At 38.5% G+C, this 21,242-nt stretch overlaps 1 protein-coding gene across 1 annotated transcript in view; it reads right to left on the bottom strand.

Annotated features, from left to right (window-relative positions):
• LOC144761865 (synaptosomal-associated protein 25-like) overlaps positions 1-21,242 on the bottom strand; it is a 332,753-nt gene that overhangs the window by 78,622 nt on the left and 232,889 nt on the right. Inside the window, exon 5 of the mRNA XM_078647085.1 lies at positions 2,635-2,752. Within this exon, the coding sequence (XP_078503211.1) occupies positions 2,635-2,752 (118 nt within the window). The remainder of the gene's footprint in view (positions 1-2,634; positions 2,753-21,242) is intronic.

Here is a 21,242-nt window from a genome sequence, read left to right as displayed (position 1 = left end):
TTGTATGAGATTGTATGTGACCGACAGGTTGCAGATTTGAATCCTGGCAGTATGGAATTAGCCGTTCATTGTTCACTTAAAGGAGCACTAGTTGTAATTGATAATAATTGTAAATTTAGAATGAAAGTGGTACATCTTTAATAACTTATTATTATAAATCTCAAGCAAATTCTAAATGTATTGGTAGTAATCATCCATTAAATTAGGAAGCTACAATATGTAGTGTTTAGAAAGCCATTATATTGCTAATCAAAAAACATCAAAAACATTATTTATATTACAGTTTTACATTTTAACACAAGACACAAATACACATAGGCAGACAGACATGCAACACAACGGCAGTTTAGTGTGTACATCACATCACATCACATGTATGCATTGCTTTGGGGACACATGGAGTGCATAGAAATTAAATGTAAGATCCCCCTTTAACATTTAGCATTTCAAATTTCAAAGCCAAAGCCAAAAATTCTGTATTTCCCTTACAGCGTGCAAGCATATTTTGGCTGGCTGGAAGTAATGCATTCAAATTTCCAAATAATACAGTAGTACATTCAAATTGTGACAATGAATCAAGAACTGATGTACAGACCGTTATGAACAAATACACTAGGTAAAACAGGCACGGGTGTGATGAATGCAAGGGACATAACAAGACAAAACTAGCCAACTAATGAAAGAAAGCAATGGGCACCCTATGCACCATTTGCATGCTCCGTCTACAGATATGAGGTGAAAGGAAGCATTCTCGCTAAAAAACAATTGTTAAATTGACCTCTTGACTAAAAAATGCACCATCCAAAATAGACGTCATATGTAGCTACCTCCACATTACAAGGGATTCTTAACTTCGGAATTTCATGTAACTATGAGCTGCTGGAAATTATTTCTTCTTCAAATGAAAAAGGACTTTCCATGCAGGGAATATTAACTTTCCACCATGTGTGCAATGGCACGTGTTAAACTGTGCCAAAACATTTAATGCATTCACCAGCATTTAGCGGGATCCTTTGTTTGGTTTTGCATATGATGCTAATAAAATATTCCCAACTTTCTACTAACCTTTGCTTAAGAATTTTTTTGACAGACTTAAATTACATGTGAATTGCTGTGAATTTTTTTTAAAAAAGTATGTAATTCCGGTATTTAATTTTTAGAATTTAGAGCCTGCTGCTGCCATTAAATGCATTTAATGATTAGGTAATTGACTTACAAAGCTAAGGTTATATCTACGTTTAGATTGAACATTTAAGATTTGGGTAGCTTTTTTGGTCTTTGTAGTACATCAAAGAAATGTGAACCAGACTTTACTAATTTTTTAAAAACCAAATCAATAACTGTCACTTGAACATGAAATTCATGAGTAAACCATTTACCACAGGGATATTTAGCCTCACATTATAGCCAACATTTAAAAAAAGCTTTTGTAGCCTACCGAATGGGCATGCACTACTCAAAGGACTTAAGGCCCTCTTGGAAACATCAAGTAGAAAAGTTCCAATTGTAGACTGTGTGGACACCAGAAGGAAACTTTGACGCATCTGCAATGTGCATGTCCAGCTCTACTACCTCTAAGAAGAGTGTACCTACGGGCCATCTTTATTACGTTAAAGATCCGCACCTGCCGGCAAGCAGTGACAAGCTGGCTAGGATGCACATCATCCATCTTGGCAAGTCGGGGAGTTAAATTTATGACCAAGGTAACAAAACTGATACAAGAAATTGAACTGATAAAGGCACCCAAGGCCTAGCGCAAATAGTGGTTCAAGGAAGGAGGTTCGTGGTGGCAGAAAGGACAATACTGAAAACTTTGCTAATGAACTTAACAATGTATTATAATGGATGAAATACGATTAGTGTTGTCCCTACCTGGGATAGAATATTTATTCTTTTATCGTTTTAAAATTTGTAATCTTTAACTTGTCCGAATATTGTAACGATTTTTATTAATCAAACAATAAAATGAAAAAATTGAAATTGAGTAAACCAATTACATGTGATTATAGTTAAACAGGCTCAAACCAAGTTTTTTGTGCAATTCGTTTGCAAGCAATTCACATTTAAACATTCCTAATGGAGTGATGTTTCCCGTATTAAGCAAAATATAGCTTAGATTGTCATACTGTGGCAGGTTTACAAATGTCTCCTCGTAATTTTCAAAGCCTAAAGTATATGAAATATTTAGCTAATCATCTGTTAACTTACAAAATAAATAGATATGTAATTTTCTTGTCTTGTTCCAAGTATAATTTGAAAGGCTACATTTTTAAAAAACAAACACTTATTAAAAGTGCTTTAAAACCAAAAATATTAAAATCCTGCTGACAAGCGTTAATGGTGGCTACTGCAGCACACAGTAACTTTTATTTTAGATACTAAAAAACCTACACACTGAAAAATGTTGAAATATTGATTCACAGGTGTGCCATTGTTATGCATTTCACATGCCGTATTTTAATAAAACTATTTCTAGCTAATTTTTCTAGTCTAGGGGATGATGTTATGGAGCAAGTATTGATCTCTCTCCATGCCACATGCTCAGAGTGTCAGCATGCTTACTAGGGATGAGTTTCACAAGGCTTGAATGGTGGCCTTGGTGCTCAAATACTCAGGCCGGCAGGAAGCACCTACTTGTTACATGGGCAGGGACAAAGACCACAGAACTGTCCTAGATCCGTCAAGTTCTTTTCTGCTTCTTTCATGTCCTGATTGATTTGGTCCATTCCACTTTCGATGTGGTCCAGTTGTTCTGATTAAACACAAGTATTTTATCGCCACAGATTGAAGCAGATGGAAAAGGACAAAGAAGAAAGACAAACTTCAGACATTCACTGTGACAAGAACTGGACACCACAGAGCAGAGTCGGTACCCAGTACCTACTTGTTACAAGGACATTTGAAAAGACCACAGCATTTCCCTAAATCTTTTAAATTTTTCTCGGCCTCCTTCATGTCTTGGTTGATATGGTTCATGCCATCTTCAGCACGATCGAGTTGTTCTAGTCAGGACAAAGGGATGACAGTGTGGAATGAATTTTGATTGTTTAAAAAAAATGAAAATGACTGTGGTAATTTAAACTATATACAGACATTCCAATGCATTTTCTTTAGATGCATTGCTGTTGTGAGGTATCCGCTTTAAGTGGGAATGTAAATACTCTTCCTTTCAAATGTTTGTGAACTAAAAACAAAAAGATGTGTAAATATTTTGTTACCATAGTACGGTGAGATGATGCATAAAAGCTTTTACCCACAATTTATTTACATTGTATTAGTTCATAAACAAAACTCTGAACAACAAGGCAGCATAATGAAGAATTCTCCATATTGTTTTATCTACTGATACCATAGAGATTGTAGACTGCGGGGTAGGAAAGATCAAGCAATATTTAAATATGTATTTAAATATCAATATTATCATTCAGCTTGAGCGAAACCAACAGCTCAAATTTATAGCATGACATCTGTCAAATCCAGACTGAACAAGGTTGTCACAATAAAGTCTATAAGCAACATATTCCTGCATTAAAAATGATTGAAAATTTGAATGAAATGCAAAATGGCTTTCTCGAGTTTAACTCGATTACGATATGTGGCGAAATGCGGGGATACAGACATTATAGTTACAATTCTTTTCTCCTTTTATGGTATTTTAACAAGACATTTGAAATTTTGCTTACTAGCCTTCGTTAACTGTACATAGTTTACAACCCAATTATAATTTTTATCATTTTGTGGTTGCACTGTTTCAGGAACCACTTTGGGACTGTAGATCTGTATAATGTGGAAGTCGGTTCACATGCAGCTTGCTGGCCGAAGGTAAGGATTACAGTTGAGGCTGATCTTCAGGGTCTTCGGCTTCTATTAAAATGATTGGTATTCTTATGCCAAGCAGCATTCTCTAGACACACAGGTATACCATAACATAACATGTGTATTTGTAAAGCTCATGTTTACCTAAGAGGTATCTAGGCACTGATTAACAGGTGTTTATTGTTACCCAACTCAATGGAACTCATTTAATCAACCTCAGGATGATAGAAGGCTGAGTGGACCTGCCGGGATTAGCACATGTGACCGTGTGGTCGAACACAGGCCCCTACAGTGGGCACACTAAGCCACCAGACCCACCCCATGTGCATTCCAGTGGGGAGAGGAGCACTGTCAATGGAGTAGACATTTGTCTCTTCAATATGCATACTTAATGACTGTGTAAATGAAAGCCTGATCATTCTTGCTTCAAAACGTTGTGCTTTGAGCACAGAGTAAAAGAATGTGATCTATTGTTTTAACATAGGATATTTAAATTCAAAGTCCTTGTTCATCCTTTTGCAAACATTTGGACTAATGAAAAGAAATTCTCGCCCTTTACATTTCTGTGCATTGAAGTGAGTAAATAATCGGGACTACCATTCACTACATTTGTATGTTTTATATTAACCACTAAAAACTTACTTAGGTGACCATGAGCTACAGTAATGAGTGTTGCCTAGAATGGTGGCTCTCTGAACAAAAAGCAGCCCAGGTATAAATGCATTTCTGGTCATCCCCACATATCACCAAGCTAACAACCCAAAGCTCTTGAAGGGAAATTACAATATTCTCACTCACTGGAAAAACTACAACAGTGAATTTTACAGAAGCAACAGACGTTTACAGCAATTCATATTGTGCCACTGTTCTTCAAAACACTATTCGTCATAAACAGTGTACCCATGTTTGTGTCAATAATAATAATATTGTGAACTCAATATAAAACACTAGTTTCAACAGCACACAAATAGGCACATATTATTTGAACCTCAAGAGGAGCAGTGCTTATCTAATAGAGAACAAGCTGGCTTTCTTCGGGGTTCTGCGAATAAACTTTGAAAATGGCAGCACAATAATCTGTTCAATTTTTCAGTACAATTTAATTAAATAGTGACAAAAGTTATACATGTCATGAGCAGTTGAAGACATTTGGGTATCAGTTGTTTGCAGTATTATTATTAATTCGTACTTTTCATTTCCTTTAATTTCCCCTATGTGTCTCCTTCCAAATACATTTTCTGTCTTACGTTTTCAAACAGAATATAATTGAAAAGAAAGGTGTGGAAACATTAAAACATTACACAGATTTTACAATCTCAGGCTGTGGAAAGCCGATGTAAACAAATTGTACAAGAACAAGCAGTAGTGATACTGCTCAGGTTACAGGTTGAGACAAATTCTTAAAATCTAATCGCCAGATCCATCATATTCCATTAGTAAAAATGACATGTAAATGTTTATCACTATGGACTTTAAAACACCCTCGCACATGTCATGACATAGCAACTGCTGCAGCAAACACTCTCTGGCACTAAGGACAGAGCATCAGCAATAAGTCACTTGAACATAACATAAAATAATACTCCGATACAGTGGGTTCAGTCATTTTATCCACGAAAAAGCAGTGTGTCCTTGCCACACATACGCTGATTTTCCTATCAAATACACACTCTTCTTTTGGGATAAATAAATTAAATTCTCACAAACAAAAGCTCCGAATTTTAATAAAACACTATCTTTATCCCAGTAATGCTGTTTCTTATTTAGTTTGTCCTAAAACAGCACCTTGCAATATATAGTAAGTGCTTGTGTGGACTACTGGTACAAATGGGCAGGTTCTGCTTTACATGCTAATGTATCACCGCCACATGCTAGAAATGTCCAGGAATGTCTAGAGAATGCCTGGAATTAGGGATGGCTACAATTATGTCAAAATGACCACAGTATGCAAAGGAAGGGCATCACTTTAGGATGGTAAGCAGCATGGTGTTCGCACAATCATGTCGAAGATGCCCATAATATTCCACAAATTCCTGTCAATATGTCAAGGCTATCAGTATTCTGGGCTCTTGCTGTATGATGCTCAAAGTATGCCAAACCAAGGTCCAGAATGGTCATGCAAAAGATACCCATGAAATGTTAGGACTAACCAAAATTGCCAGGGCCTCAATTATGCCACAGATAGACTCCATAGTGCAAATAGTGCTCACAATATGTCAAAGACAGACAATGTTAAACTAAAGGCCAATTGACTCTGCCGTTCCTTTGCCAGTTGAGTGTTCCACTTGCTGAGCCAGTGACTCAATCATTAGAGAAAACACTGTCTGCAGAATGCGTTAACCGTAGTCACTGCTTCTTTTGTAAGTGGGATACTGCTGCAGGAATGTGGACTCTATGAGTGTAATGGCAGCAGCTAGCATGCTCTGCAGTGGCTCTGTCGGACTGACAAAGATCCACGGACAAGCTTGGCTAACATCGGATGCTTTCTGCAAGTCTTTACAGACTACAGCAAGTCAGGTAGGCACACACCAGTGTTTCCCTAGCATCTGTGAAGATCCTGGAATGTGGAAGAAGATAAGGGAGATGGAAGATCAGCTCCTACTCAACCTCAACATCCAGTCAACGTGTGACTCTTTGATTCTATTTCATGAGGTACAAGCACTTATTCCTAAACAACATAAACAGGAGGAAACCTCAAAATCTGAATGAAAACCACAAAACTGTGAAATAACCAATAGATCCTTTCTTTCATCAAATTTGCAACCAGCGTCATAATTATTGTTAGGCCACTCTCATTTTATCAGTGCGAACTGAATGTAGGTAAATTGCTGCCCTCATTTATAGAAACATTAGAGGCTAAGTCAAGAATACAAATCTCAGCCCCCAATTGAGTTCACAAACACAGTGCACCGTATAAAGGCTTGGAGATTTCGCATCCAGGCTAGCTAATAGGATCCTTCTAGAGTTGAGTAATATTTTACAGCAAATATGCTTACTATAAAATAGTCCATTATTTGTCCCATGTTAGGAATATTTTTGGGGCTAACTGACTGGCAAATGCCAGGCAAGATAAGATATTTTTGGGACAAACTAGTGGTATTCATCCTGAAGTCATACATGAAGACTGTTGTAAATGCAGTATTTTAGCTTTAGCAGCAATACCAACTAATTATCCATCATACACAGTACTATGTCTGTGCAGAAGATGTTGACAGTCTAATCGAGAGTGTTTAAGTGAAGTATGGGTCAACATAGAGTCTGTTCTGGTGATGTCATGCTCAGTGTGGTGTTTGTAGACACATTAATTCAAACAGAGAGACCTGCTGGAGCTTTTAGGCAATCTTTCATTTTAACTGCTATTTCATTACTGTCTTTACTTCAGTCTTCAATATTTTATCATTATTCTTCGTATGCATATATTATGTGAGGTATCACTTTTTAAATGAAATACATATCTATTCATGATACAGTTGATCAAATAAAATGCCACGTCGTTGACCAGAAAAGATGTCAGGCAATTATGAACTTTTGACAAAAATATTCCTCTGCCAGTAATAAAATCTCTTCAATCAACTAGATTCCATTCATTCAAACCAATGATATTGTAGGCTTGAAGGAAAAAGGAAACGAATTAGAGAGGGAAAATATAATCTGTGTATACCTTCAGTAACTGTCTGTATGTAGAAAAGTCCACGAAAGCACACTTTTCCCATTCAAAGTATCCAATGAGTGCTGGAATATCTATACGAGTCTGTAAGCGCAATAAACTAAAAGTAATCACTAGGAAAAAGGTAGATGTGAACTGAACAATTGTTATTTTTACCGGTCTCTCCACATGTATCCAGAATAATACACTTGTGTGATACAATTTGATCGGTGTACTGTATGTATTTAAGACCAGAGGCAGCTAATCTGATTACAATGTGCCTTGATGTGCCTTACAAGATTAATATCTGTTTGAATGAATTTGTATTCAGCTGTATGTGCCTTACAAGACTTATACCTGTTTGCAAAATGTTGTGTCCAGTCATATCAGCATTATGGCCTGTCCTTTTTTGTCTACCTGTTAGAGACTGATATTTATACTACAATGTAGCTCCAGAATATACGATACACATTGCAGACCGAATAAGAATTGTCACTTCGCTTTCACTATCTTTTTGGGACTATCCCTCTTTCTGTGCTCTCTTGCACCATCTATATTAATGTCACGATTTAGATAGGGTGCCGTGTGAGGATCACATATAGACTACTTATTTTAAATACTTTCTGAGCGACTAACTGCACTTAAATCTGTCCATTCACATGCTATTGTTGTTCACCACTTTCAATTTGGGATACAAACTCGACATTGCTCTTCTTGTCGCCACAAAGTAGTATATAAATTAGTATTAACTTTTGTGCCAAGACTGTCTCTTTTCTAAATTGTGAAGACGACTGCAGGTAGTGTTACTTTTGTTGGGAATAGAACATATTTGATGTCTTGTTGCAGTTATCTATAGTGACTCTCCTAGGAATAGCAGATGTTTATATTACGTCTACTCGTAGTCCATCTTAACGTGATGAAACTACAATTATGGACAATGCGCTCAGATTTTGGATCACATTACCTCAAAACGTGTTGTTACGCATTTGACGCTTGGAAAACGCGTCTTGTTACTTATACGGCATTTTTCTTGATGACGGTTGCACTTATCTTTCTGTGGGTATACTTGCCATTTCATTTACGCACATTACCGCTTTTGATAGAGCTTAATTGGGGTGTTTTTACATTCTAGCATTTGGCACACTGGCTCTTATCCTTGTCTTCTCCTATTGTTATCGAACGGTGTTGAATACTAAGATTCTATTGAGGTTAGCATACCTCACTGGATATACTGGTGGATTTGTAGGAATAATTTACGGGAAAGTGCCCTGGATATTAGAGGGTCCTGCTTACTTTGTGTTGCAAGAAATCCTAGTATTATAATTGTTCGTTCTTTAAAATTAAAATAAAAAAAATGAAAATAATAATTAATAAGGGGTGTTTAAAAGCTGCACTACTCATCAGCTCACATCTAAATTTTTCCTAGTGATTACTTTTTGTTTATTGAGCTTACGGACTCTTATAGATATTCCAGCACTCGTTGGATACTTCAAATGGGAAAAGGGTGCTTTCGGGGACTTTTCTGCATACAGACTGTTACTGATAGGTATACATTAGAAGATAAGAGGGGCCCCTTACTTAACCCGTGGGACTAGGGCACTTAAGCAGTGAAATAAAAGAAATCCCGTAGGGTAAACTTTGTCTTAACCTCAATAGATACCATACATCAGAAAATCTCACTCTCATTCCACTCCACCGATTTACTCCCCATACACACCAGTTGATTGTGCCATATATATCATAGGGACTCCCACAAAGATTAAAATAATACAAAATTATTTATTGCACATAACGAAAATTTCATAAAAGTACATAGACTGACAGTCTAATCAATGATAGAAGCCACACTGAAGTGGCAAAACAACAGCAACAAATTCTTTAAAAACACACAATCAAGAGAGTTCCAAAGTCAGACTGCTATAGTCAGTCTTTTACATCAGAAAATCTCACTCTCATTCCACTCCACCAATTTACTCCCCATACACACCAGTAGATTGTGCCATATATATCATAGGGACTCCCACAAAGATTCAAATTATACAAAATTATTTATTGCACATAACGAAAATTTCATAAAAGTACATAGACTGACAGTCTAATCAATGATAAAAGCCACACATTTGTGATGTACTGTGCTTCAACTCAAGAGAGATATGAACTTGTCTTGATAAAGATGGAAAAAAGGTTTTAATGATCCATCGGAACGCGTCGACGCCACATGAATATGCACAATCTACTAACTTAGCACTGTGAGAATATTGACAACAATGGAATCTATCTAACAGTGCAAGTACAACGGTGTAGGAGTAGATGTGTCAACTGTAAGAGACTGACTATAGCAGTCTGACTTTAGAACTTTCTTGATTGTGTGTTTTTAAAGAATTTGTTGCTGTTGTTTCGCCACTTCAGTGTGGCTTTTATCATTGATTAGACTGTCAGTCTATGTACTTTTATGAAATTTTCGTTATGTGCAATAAATAATTTTGTATAATTTGAATCTTTGTGGGAGTCCCTATGATATATATGGCACAATATACTGGTGTGTATGGGGAGTAAATTGGTGGAGTGGAATGAGAGTGAGATTTTCTGATGTATGGTATCTATTGAGGTTAAGACAAAGTTTACCCTACGGGATTTCTTTTATTTCACTGATAGGTATACACAGATTCTATTTTCCCTCTCTAATTCGTTTCCTTTTTTCTCTCCTCTTCTAACTTACATGAGCTTGTCCATGGATGGTAGAATTCACGAGGGTGTGCGATATATTTGTGGACCTTTTCTTATACTTCTTGTTTCTACCTACTTCCAAAAATCTAAAATCTTTATCACGATGGGTGACTGTCACTTATGTTGAGTTGTTTCATTTGTTGAACACTTATTGCTATTATCTCTCACTGGGTTCTTTGTCACAATTTTGTCTGGCTTTTTGCTATTTTGGTACTCTTTCCGCTTTGCACCAATTTATTTTGAAATCAATCAAGTGTTAAACGTTGGGAGAATGTAGCAAGAATTCCCTCTTGTTTTGTTTTTGAAACCAAACAATTTGTCATATTGTTTTGCCGACGGCCTTGAGAAAGTCGTTTATCGACGAAACACCGGTCGGCTGTTTACGTTCTACAACTATGTGTAAACATTTCTGAAAAATTATCCATCTATGATTAGGATCTTGCTATACTGATTCTTATATTTACCATGCATTTTGTAATTAAATACATTGCTGACTATTGATAGTCAGTTGTAACTTTTGGTTGTGCTGTGCTATGTTTTTAGTATTTCTATAATTTGATCTGCACTGGGTGACACTGTGGATGGCACAGTGTTGACATTGAGCACGCCAAATTACGTATTGTGATGCACATGTGCAAACTAAAAAGAGGTGCTGACTGTTCTCTTTGAAACCACTGCCATCATTCTTGTTTATTATAGCTTGGTGATCTTTGTCAGGAAGGATATGTAATGTGGAAGGATATGTAAAGCTGCTTAATGCATGAGATCGGAGGCCAAGAGTAACTGGTAATCAATGCAGGACAGCCAGCCATGCGCTGCTGAAACATGTGTATATTCCCGGTGTCCAGGAGGCCATATTCTCCATACTTCCCAATCTGTTGGACCACTCAGCCAAACCCTCCCATCCTTTGTGATGCCTCAGTGGGTCTTTGCCAATTTTCATTGGTCATAATATGATTGAAGTCTCCCCCTAAGATCGTCACCCTATGTTGTAGGGCAAGTAAGAGCTCCCTGAGGCTCACTAGTGTGGATCTGGCCAAGATAGGGTAGTCATGCACACATTCCAAATTGTAGGGGGGAGCCCTACAAGGATCCCTTAAGGATATACACCTTGGATACCCTGGTTACTACTAGGGGCAATATTGTGTAGAGAGTATGGCCAGCACTCTTGAGCCCCAAGAGTATCAGGCATGGAACACTCTGTAGTAGCCCCAGCGAGCTAGGAATGGGCACCTAGGACCTTGGAGGTGAGTTTCTTTGATCATTAAGATCACCGGGGTATGCCTGTGTGCACACTGCATTACTGCCCTCTCTCTTAATAAGGCCCGGACACGCAAATAAGTTCTATGCCATTCCCTTGAAGGCATGCCTGGTGGTGATGGTAGCTGGTATTGGTGTTGGACAAGGAAAAACTGAGATAGTACCACAATGCTAGGGAAGTCATAGTGGCAGAGCCGACAGAGGGTCTCGCAGAGTTTAAGCAGGTATGTGAAGTGTAAGCTCGTTAATAAAAGTAGATGAACAGCAAGAATAAGCAAAATAACCAGACAAACAAAAGAGAACCCAAACCCCAACTCCCTCCTTACTTTATTTTCCTCCCCGATCCATCTGTTGTCCAAACTCCAAAACTAGCAGACTAAACTCGCCATAGGTGTAATAAGGCGGTGAAAACAATTTACCTACCCCAGGCTCCTCATGAGGGGTGATGTGAGAAAAGTACATAAGTAGGACACACTTGTACTGGTGTGAAATATTTAGTCATATAAAGAGGCCAACAGCAGACCTCTCCTCCATCCTAGGGCCCGGCCTAGTCACCAGTTGTTGTTCAGTGGTGTTGGCGCCTGAGGGCGTCTCCCGCGTTTAAGGCTCATTGACTTCATTGTGCCTTCAGCATTCTGCTCAGACTTCATGGAGACTTCACTATCCTGTTTTCACCTTCTAGATCAGTTCTTATGCCTCGCCTCAGTAGGTCCCCCTGGTACCCACCTCCCTGACTTCAGGGGAGTGATCGTTTGCTGTCTTGGAAACTGGTTTGGTGCAATAGGTCGCTGCTATATAAGCCAGGTCCATGCCTCCTCTGGAGTATCAAAGAAGTATGATTTTGAATCATGAAGCACCAGCAACCATGTAGGATAGAGGGGCATATATGAGAGATTCATATTCTGGAGTTTCTGCTTCGCTGTGATTGGACGTGACAGGTGTACTCCAGGAAGATCATAATATGGCCAGAGTGATGCATTAAGTGAACCTTCGCTCTAACCTCTTTCAGGATGGCATCCCTTGCTCAAGAATTTGGCAATCATAGGGTGAGGTGGGGCTTCCGGTCGAGGATTTTGAGCCAGAGACCTGTGGGCTCTCTCAATTATAAAGAGGGGGACAGGTAGACATCATCCAATCAGGACCAGATCTACTGTTGCAGAAGTGTTTCCAGTGAGGAGCCATTAGCTCCATCTGGAAACCCAATAAACCAGACATTTTTGGTACGAGCCCTTTTTGCAGCATCCTCCATTCGGTAGGGGAAAATGTTTTCGCTGACTTAGATAGGCGTGCTAATTCAGAGAAGAATTCCCGGGCTGTGTCTTTCAGCCCGGAAATTCTAATCTCTGCTTCTGTTACTCGGTCTACCACAAGTCGGAGGTCTTGTCTTTTTAGGGACATGTCGACCTGAACCTCCCCAATCTTGGCATCCACCACCTACTGTATTACAGACGTGTTGTCTCCACTGTGCGGGATCTAGTTGTGAGAGTTTTCCCCGAAGGGCCTTTTGCTACCTTCATGTGGAAAGCATATTTGTCCATTTTGGTTTGTGCTTGGAGACCCTTGTCACTACCCATCAAAGCCTGAAGTTGTGTCTAGAAAGGCATCTTGGTTGTTGCAAATGATCTCTCACCCAAGCAGTCCTATAGGGCTCTCTCCTTCCCACTTCAGCCCACATTTCTGCGGGAACAGGTAGTGGGTGGAGGTCTGATCTGCTTGTCCTGGAGAGTCGCTGTTGAGGGCAGTTCAAGCTGTTAGATCCCGGTGGACAGAGGCTGGGCGTCACTGCTAAAGGCCCCGAACATTGTTGGGGTCCTCCTTGGTTCCGTTAGTGCCATCTAGATCTCTGGAGGATCGGGGAAAACCAGATGCCTACACTTCAAAAAGCAAATAGAAGGTAGAAAGGAGGGGACTTCGGAGCCGGGCATCCCTTCAATAAGCTGGGGAGGTCCTGGCACCCTCACCGGTCTCTTGTGGAGTGTCAGCAGGATCTTGTGTGGCCTTGGAAAAGTTAGGCCCCAGGTCTTCTATTCAGTTAATGGGCTCCCTATGGAAAGGTCCTGGCCCCAGCTCGGGAGCTCTCACCAACTCCTACAGGCAAACAGAGTTCTGCATCAAGGGTGTCCAGGCCCTCCTCATTCCTCTGGCTCGGGGATTCAGACCAGCACTGGGCTCAGGCTCTGCCCCACTTTATGCTTGCAAGAGGGCCTATCCGGTCAGAGTTGTGTGACCTGTCCACACTCCAGCAACCAAACGCCACAGTCACCACATTGGGTCCCAGCAACTCTCCCAGCCAGCAGATCCCTCACCCAGCCATCTGGGGAAGAGGCAGACACCACCAAGGCTGCAGATTTCACTCCGGGCACAGTCCTCAGTCCGAGGCACCATCTTGGTGGTTCAGGTACAGCCCGTTGTCTCTGCCTCTCTGTGATACTGCACCCACTCCTCCTGGGGCCCGGCACACACCCCGATCACAGTTCCAGCTTCTTGCAGGGCAGAAGCGCACATCTGCCATCTTGGCCAACCAGACCCTGACCCCACTAGACCAGATTTTATGTTCCTGAGAAAACAGGCAAAATAAAGTTGGGGTTCCTGGGATGCTTCCATTTCACTGGATTTAGTCGATCTGTTCACCAAAATTATACATTTATTCTTCTGAAGGGAACACTTATTACCCGACACCTGATATCCAGCATTTTGCAACATGTAGTCAAACTGCATGGCCTACCATCTAACATTACTTCTGGTAAAGGGCCTACATGCAGGTCTCATCTCTGAAAGGGGTTTTCTAAAAAATACAGAATTGACTTCAGTTGACTATAGCCTAAGTGTTCAAACAGGTAATCAAAGTTAAAGGGTGAACCATCAGATGCAATAACATATACACTGTTTTGAGCCCATCAAGGACTCTTGGCTAGACACTTTTGGTTAGCCGAATTCAATTATAAAACCACCAAGCATGCTTTTCCCCTTTCTTTTGTCACTGGGGAGGTAACCCCAGCTTTCTTCTTGATGTTCCTGACCCTGATGCTATCCTGTCTATGTAGGAATGCCCTGCACATGTATTCAGTGTTCTGCACCAATTTAAGCGAAATCTATACACAGCAAAAATGAAAAATACTATGTTTGCAGATAGGAAACAAAGACCATCCCTGCGTTACAGTCAACTTTGTGACACTTACGTTTTGACAGACCCAAGAAATTACAACAAGTGTTTTCAGTTTAAAAACCTTTAACGTATGTTTAGCTCAAACTATAGTGCCAGGTGCATAGTTGACCAAATCTCCTCTCCAACTTTTAATAGACGGCCAGGTTAAGTGTCAAGTCAAAGATTTTGTAAATTGTGGATAGTAACATGAGAGAATGTTTTAGTTGCTTAACTAGTTGAGATACTCCTATGAGGAACATACTTTGGAGCCTGCGATTCAGGTTCGTTTCCTGTGTATTGGTTTCAATATTCCAATAACATAGTCGGTGAAGCAGGACATCAACTAGAGGGGGCAGTTACTGATAGTGTTCAACCTAGCAAATTTACCATCTGTACTTGTAAAGCTTTGACAACAGCTGAGTCACGAAAGGCACCACTGATGAAGACTGGCAAGAGAAATTCCAGTGAAGTGAACATTTAAGCAGTATTGCAGATTTACTGCAATTAAGCATTAGAACGTTCTTACATTTCTACTCAATGGGTTGCACTTAGTAATGTGCTAATGATGCTTTTGTTATTTGGTGTTGGTTGTTTCAAAAGCTGAAGACTAAAAGGGTGTGATTGATCTAATAATTTTAGGAGTTGGATGTTGAGTTCAAAGGGAAATAAAAATAAAAAGTTTTAATTTTTATTATATTTAAAATTGTTATTGTGTCACTTTTCTCAATGTTCACACATTTGTTATAAAAATGCATTTTTATGAAATTAGATCTGTGCATTTTTCTTTTGTTGTATTTATATCTATGCAAAGGTTTTATATGTACTTTTTTTGCTAACATTTAAAAAAAATTATGAATTGTATTATTTGGGGAAATGTTTTTCTGAATATAATTTTCTAAAAAGGTTTTTGTGAGCTGAAATGTAAAACTTTAAAAAAATTATTTCCTAAATTAAATTGATTTAATCAATTTTAATATATATTGGCTTTCAACAAAGGTTTTTTTTGCAATTTGGGTATAATTGTTCCCAATGTGGGTTTAAAATGTATGTAACTTAATGTTAAATTTCAAAATATTGTTTTTTTTGTTTTAATTAGTTTCATTAAATTATAAAATATTATATTTATCAAATGTAAATTTACAGTTCACATGTTTTATTTGTATTCATTTGCTGGTGGCATTCTCAATTTACCTCATGCATGCCATGTGGTTTTGTGTGATAACTAAATTGGTTTTCTGTAGTATATTAAGTGGAATGTCTACTGAAATTTTGTGTCAGTAGTTAGTTTTGTAACCTACAATTACAGCACTTTCCCTAGTGTGGTTAAGTCTGGAGTGGAAATATTAAATCTGATCCACCTCAAAGTCCTACACTTACCGCAATTTATTTATGTTTTAAATTTGAACAGTAAATTTGACCCCCCCTAAACTCCAAAACTTTATCAAATGTACAGACATGTTTAATAAACATGCAATGTTTACATTACCTAGATTTTCTAAACATTATAATATATTGAAAAGTACTGAAAAAAGCTGTTTTATATTTTTTTCAGTAGTTTGCAATATATATGTACACATAAAACATGTTTCCACCGTCAGAGGCTTTCTGACCGACATCCATGGTTCAAAGTCCGACCCCCTAATTACAATGTAGGCGGTCGGAGTTTAAACCAGCCGGTCATTCTGGATGGCTTCCGACGGGCTCAAGGAGCCCATTGGCCGGTCGGAAACCACCCCATAATCCCTTAAAATGGCGTTTCCGCTATAAGGATTAGGAGGTCAATTTCCTACAAGCTTTCCATGTTGGCCTTTCCGACATGGAAAGCCAGTTGGAAAGAAACTCAGGGGGCCCCTAGCAGGGCCCACTTCTGTCAGAGGTCTTCAGTTGGAGGCCTGGAGGTACCTACGGTGCTCCCCGGTAAATACCTGCACCGAGTGCCTGTCACACGGTGCAGAGATTTACACAAACTCCCATTTCTCAATGGCAGCTTGTGCTGGCAGCAGAAATCGACCGCAGCACAAGCTCCCATAGAGAAATGGAAGTTTTGCGGTTGCATCATAATAAGGTGTTCCCACACTGAAACGGTGTCGGGCAGACTCAAGTCTGCTTGCCACCATAATTAGGGCCTTAATGTTTTATAAACATTAATAAAGATAGTACATTTTAAAATGTATTTCTATGGGATGGAAGTATTTTTTAAAAAAAATTCTGCCAATTTTTCTGCAGTTTATTTGATTATATTTTCTTTCTTCATCATTTTGCCTTTTTTAATGGAGTTTTCAGGGAATGAGCAAACATGACAATGAATTACTCGAAGTGTTGTGACCCAAAGATTAGTAAGGTTTTTCCCCTTTTATAATCTAGAAACAGGAAGTTGCAGTAGAACATGTGGCTTCTCCATATTGGCTTGTGAACAGGCCTGCGGAGTCCAGAATGGTGGCAGCCATCTTAGAGTGGGATTAATATAGACTTCGCAGAAATCCTTGCAGAAGGGATTCTTGGAAGGAGGAGATCATGGGACTGCAGAGAGCTTAATCTCCTCCATGGAAAGGGGCACGGCACCAGAGGGCTGCACTGGTGGCCAGACGCAAAGAAGTAAGTCTGTTTAGGGAATATAGCAGCTTGTTGCAGTAGGTAAAGTTCTACCTGCACTTGAGGGGCAGTAGGAACAATATGTCCTGCCCATTCAAGGCAAAATCCATAGAGGATGGCAGGCGGGACAGCAGTTGCTGCAGAGGCACATCAAATAATATTTAGAAATAATTAATAATAAAGGATGAGTGTTTGTGTTTTAGGGAGGCGAACTGATGTTGTTGTTCAGTATGTTTAAGTAGGGTATTGAGTCTAGGTATGGTAGTCCTGAGATGTTAGCAAACTGTCTTACTTACATGCTTGGTGCTCACTCATTTGTTTATAGTTTGGGTGGAGTTGGTTTAGGGATTACTCCATTCTTAGCTCCTGGTGGCTTTCTTCTTTTTAAGTATGTCTTGGAATTGGTAGCATGCAGGGTGGCTTCTTCCAAGAGTTTCTTGGAAGGCATTGTGCCATCCTTCCACTGCTTTATTTTTGTTTTGCTTTGTGTGACATGGTGCTGTGATAGACATTCCACCATGGAATGTGGTACATGGATTGGCATCTGGGGCCTGATTAGTGTAGAAGACCAACCCAAATAATCTCAAAATTATCTGTTGCTAGAGCAAGCTTTGTTTCATGTTGTTGGTAATAGGGAGATTAAATTAGCATATTAAAATATCCCCTGGGGAGAGGAGTTGGCCTAACGGCTAGGGCGGTCGACATCGAATCTGGGGAACATGGTTCAAGTCTCGGCAATGATGCTGAACATCCTGTGATCCTGGGAAAATCACTTAATCCCCCTTGGCCCTAACAAAAATGAATATGTCCTCATATAACGCTACTGGTGCTATGTAAAGCACTCTGATACGCGATACTGGGTCAAGTTCGCGCTATATTAAACTCTGTAAAAAAAATGTTTCATGACTTCTTTTACAGGGATATATGCTACAGTTTTTAAGATTTTTAGTGTGTGTGTGCAAACTCTAGGTTAGTTGCATATTCTATACTCAGGGTGGACTTTTGTATGTGTCTTCATATGCTCTGCTTAGAGTGATAGTCGAAATCATTGCCTGTTCAAAATCTATGATTAATTTTTGTGAGTTATAGTTATAAGTTTGTTGTTTTATAATTGTTAGCATTCAATTGTAGGTTGCACTTTGCTAGTTAGATAGCAGTGCTTAGACATCTGTTATGTGTGTATTTTGATACTGACCATGTAATTTGTATGTTTTACTGAATGGTGGAGTGCAGGTCTTAAAAGTGATATTCATCATCCACATGTTACATTACACTGGGGTTAGTAAATTGTTACAGGTAGCTTAAATGATAATTTTTTCAACATTATCAAAGTTGTTATATAGTAAAAAGGTGTAATTTGTATGTGTGATTAGTAAAGTAAGTGTTGAGGTATGTCTATATCTTCATATTTATTAGCTGCTACTGGTGTTTCGCAGGCGGTTTCACATGTTCTGGTAATTAAGATGGCCTGTTGCTTGTTATGGGATGAATAATACAATATTTGTACTTATTGTTCCTTTTTGCGCTCTTGTGAGCTTGTACAGGCCTCTCTTAGGTCCTTTAAAATATTTATGACTTCTAGTTCAGTAATATTAGGAGAATGATTATGTTCCCTAATGCTTTCAACTATTTCGTGTTCTGTAAAAGCGCTGCCATACACTGCATTTGAATAATATTTGGTGCATTTACGGTGTGGTTTTTCATTTGAGGTGCTGTCTTTATTATAAGGAAACCTATATAGTTTAATAACAGCTCCCCCTTTTTGGATCTGATCTATTTTGCTGTTTTCTATCTCTGTCTAGGGGCCTATTACAATGTGAGTTGGAAAGCCTCCAACTCACATTGTAGGTTTCAAATCCGACAGCCTTCTTATGATAAAGGCTGCCGGATCTGAAACCAGCCCATCAGACAGACTGGCTTTCGATAGGCTCAAGGGGCCCGTCGGCCAGTCGGAAGCCACTTACAATCCCCTATGTACCGCATTCACGCCTTGGGGATTCAGATATCGCTTTGCGACAGGCTTTTCATGTCGGGCTTTCCGACAAGAAAAGCCTTTTGAAGAGCAACTTTGGTTTTCAAACCCCCATGTCTCTGCAGGTTCCATTTGGGGGCCTCAGGCCACCTATGGGGCCCTGTTGTTAATCCCTGCACCATGTGGTGCAGGGATTTACACAGGCTCCCATTTCTCCATGGAACCTTGTCCTAAAGCCGGTTTACGGCTGCAGCACAAGCTCCCTTAGGGAAATGGGAGTATGCGACCGCACCATGTGCGGTTGCATTGTAAAGGTGGTGTCGGGTCCGCCAACCGGAGTTCGGTTGGTCCTGAGTCCGTGGTGCATCTGCCCAACATCGTAATCAGGCACCTAAATGTTTTAAAAAACAATACATAATATATTTATTTTACCATTTTTATATTGCAGGTGCACATTTTGACTTTTTGGATGCTGTCTTTACTTTGTTTTGGTTGGTTGATTTTACTTTGCAGTTCTACTTGGTATTCTTTTTTGTGCAGTTTTCTTTTGGTGCAGACTGCAGAGAGGAAGACATTTGTCAGTTACAATAATTTGCTTTATAAAGTAAAATCTAGTTAGATGGTTCTTTTTTACTATGTCTTAATATGTTAAAACATTATTTCTACTTTAATTTTAGTTTTGTGTTTTGGGTACAATACTTACCTTTAATGTGGTAATTTTTTATATTTCAAAATCAATGTCCAATCATTTGTTATCTAATATAATTTTAGGTATTACTTTTGTTAGCTACCATTCATTTTTAACCCCACTTTGTAGTATTTAGTAGTTTGTTAACCTGCCAAAGTATTCTTTTGCTTGTTTGAAATCCGACTGAGTGATTATTTTGTAGGAAGCATGTTCTTTTGTGTTTTAGGGCCTTTTTATACAGTTTTTTTCATTCCAAAAGCATTTCTATTAGTTAATTGTTTTTAGGTTTAATTTGATAGGTTGTTTAGAGATTAGTTACATTTTTTTGTTATTCCACTTATGGTAAACTCCAATTGGTGCTTTTGTTGTATATTTACTATGTATTAAATTTATTTTGACTCATTAATATATGTATGTATTTAATTCAATATTTGTTGTTTTGTTTAGAATTAGGTTGATTTTCCTGTGTTTACTATTTCGGCTTTAATGGTTGTAGGTGTGTTTCCTTAGTTGTAATGCATAATTGGTATATGTTATTTCCTTATTTACATTATTGTTGTATTTTAGCTATTTTTTTCAACAATATTTTTATTGATATTTGTGTCTTTACTGTTTAATTTTAGGATTGCAATATTTTTTTTTCAATATTTTTGGTTGATATATGTGTATGTTGATATTGTTTTTCATGACGTGTTGTTATATAACAGAGCCCTGAAGGACACCCTACTTCTTCAGTCTAGAATTGGAAAAGTAGTAGCTTGGTAAAGAAGGCTTTTCTATACACTTTTCAAATCCAACCCAGGAGAGGTGTTTCTCAGTTTGAAAGATAACTCACTCATTGACTCGAAGACTTGATGCATCCCCTTTGAATTAAGGTGTTATGACATCAATGCCTTTGCCATTATTATCTGTTTATGACATGTAGCAAAACAAAGACTGCAAAAGTGATTTGACTACATAATGAAATCAACAGAATTTAAGGCCATACATTGACTGTACATAGGAAAGTGCACCCTTAGTTGGTGCATTTTGCAACATGGAAAATCGGAAATGCAGTTATTATTATGTAATGCACAAACTGAAAGAAGTAATGATAGAAGTAATTATAGATTTCAGACATGTTTGCATCATTATATGTTTGTCTGATTACAAGTGACATGTGCCAACTGTCCATATAGTTATTATAAGATACACTTTTGCAACAGTTGGTTTTCTGTGTTTTAATTTCTGTGCCTAAAAACACAACCTCAAGTATGATTCTTGCACATTTTTAAGTAGAGAGAGGTAGGTTCTTCTAGGCTAAATTTAAAATTTGCTTTTTTATTTATATTGAACATTTGAATCCCCACCTGACAGACACATTTTCAAGAAATACATGATCCTACATCTTACACAA

This window comes from Lissotriton helveticus, chromosome 6 (genome assembly GCF_964261635.1).
Source record: "Lissotriton helveticus chromosome 6, aLisHel1.1, whole genome shotgun sequence".
In the NCBI taxonomy this organism is placed as follows: Eukaryota; Metazoa; Chordata; class Amphibia; order Caudata; family Salamandridae; genus Lissotriton; species Lissotriton helveticus.
The sequence above is the reverse complement of the archived record's forward strand: the minus strand, read 5'-3'. Positions and strand labels throughout refer to the sequence as shown.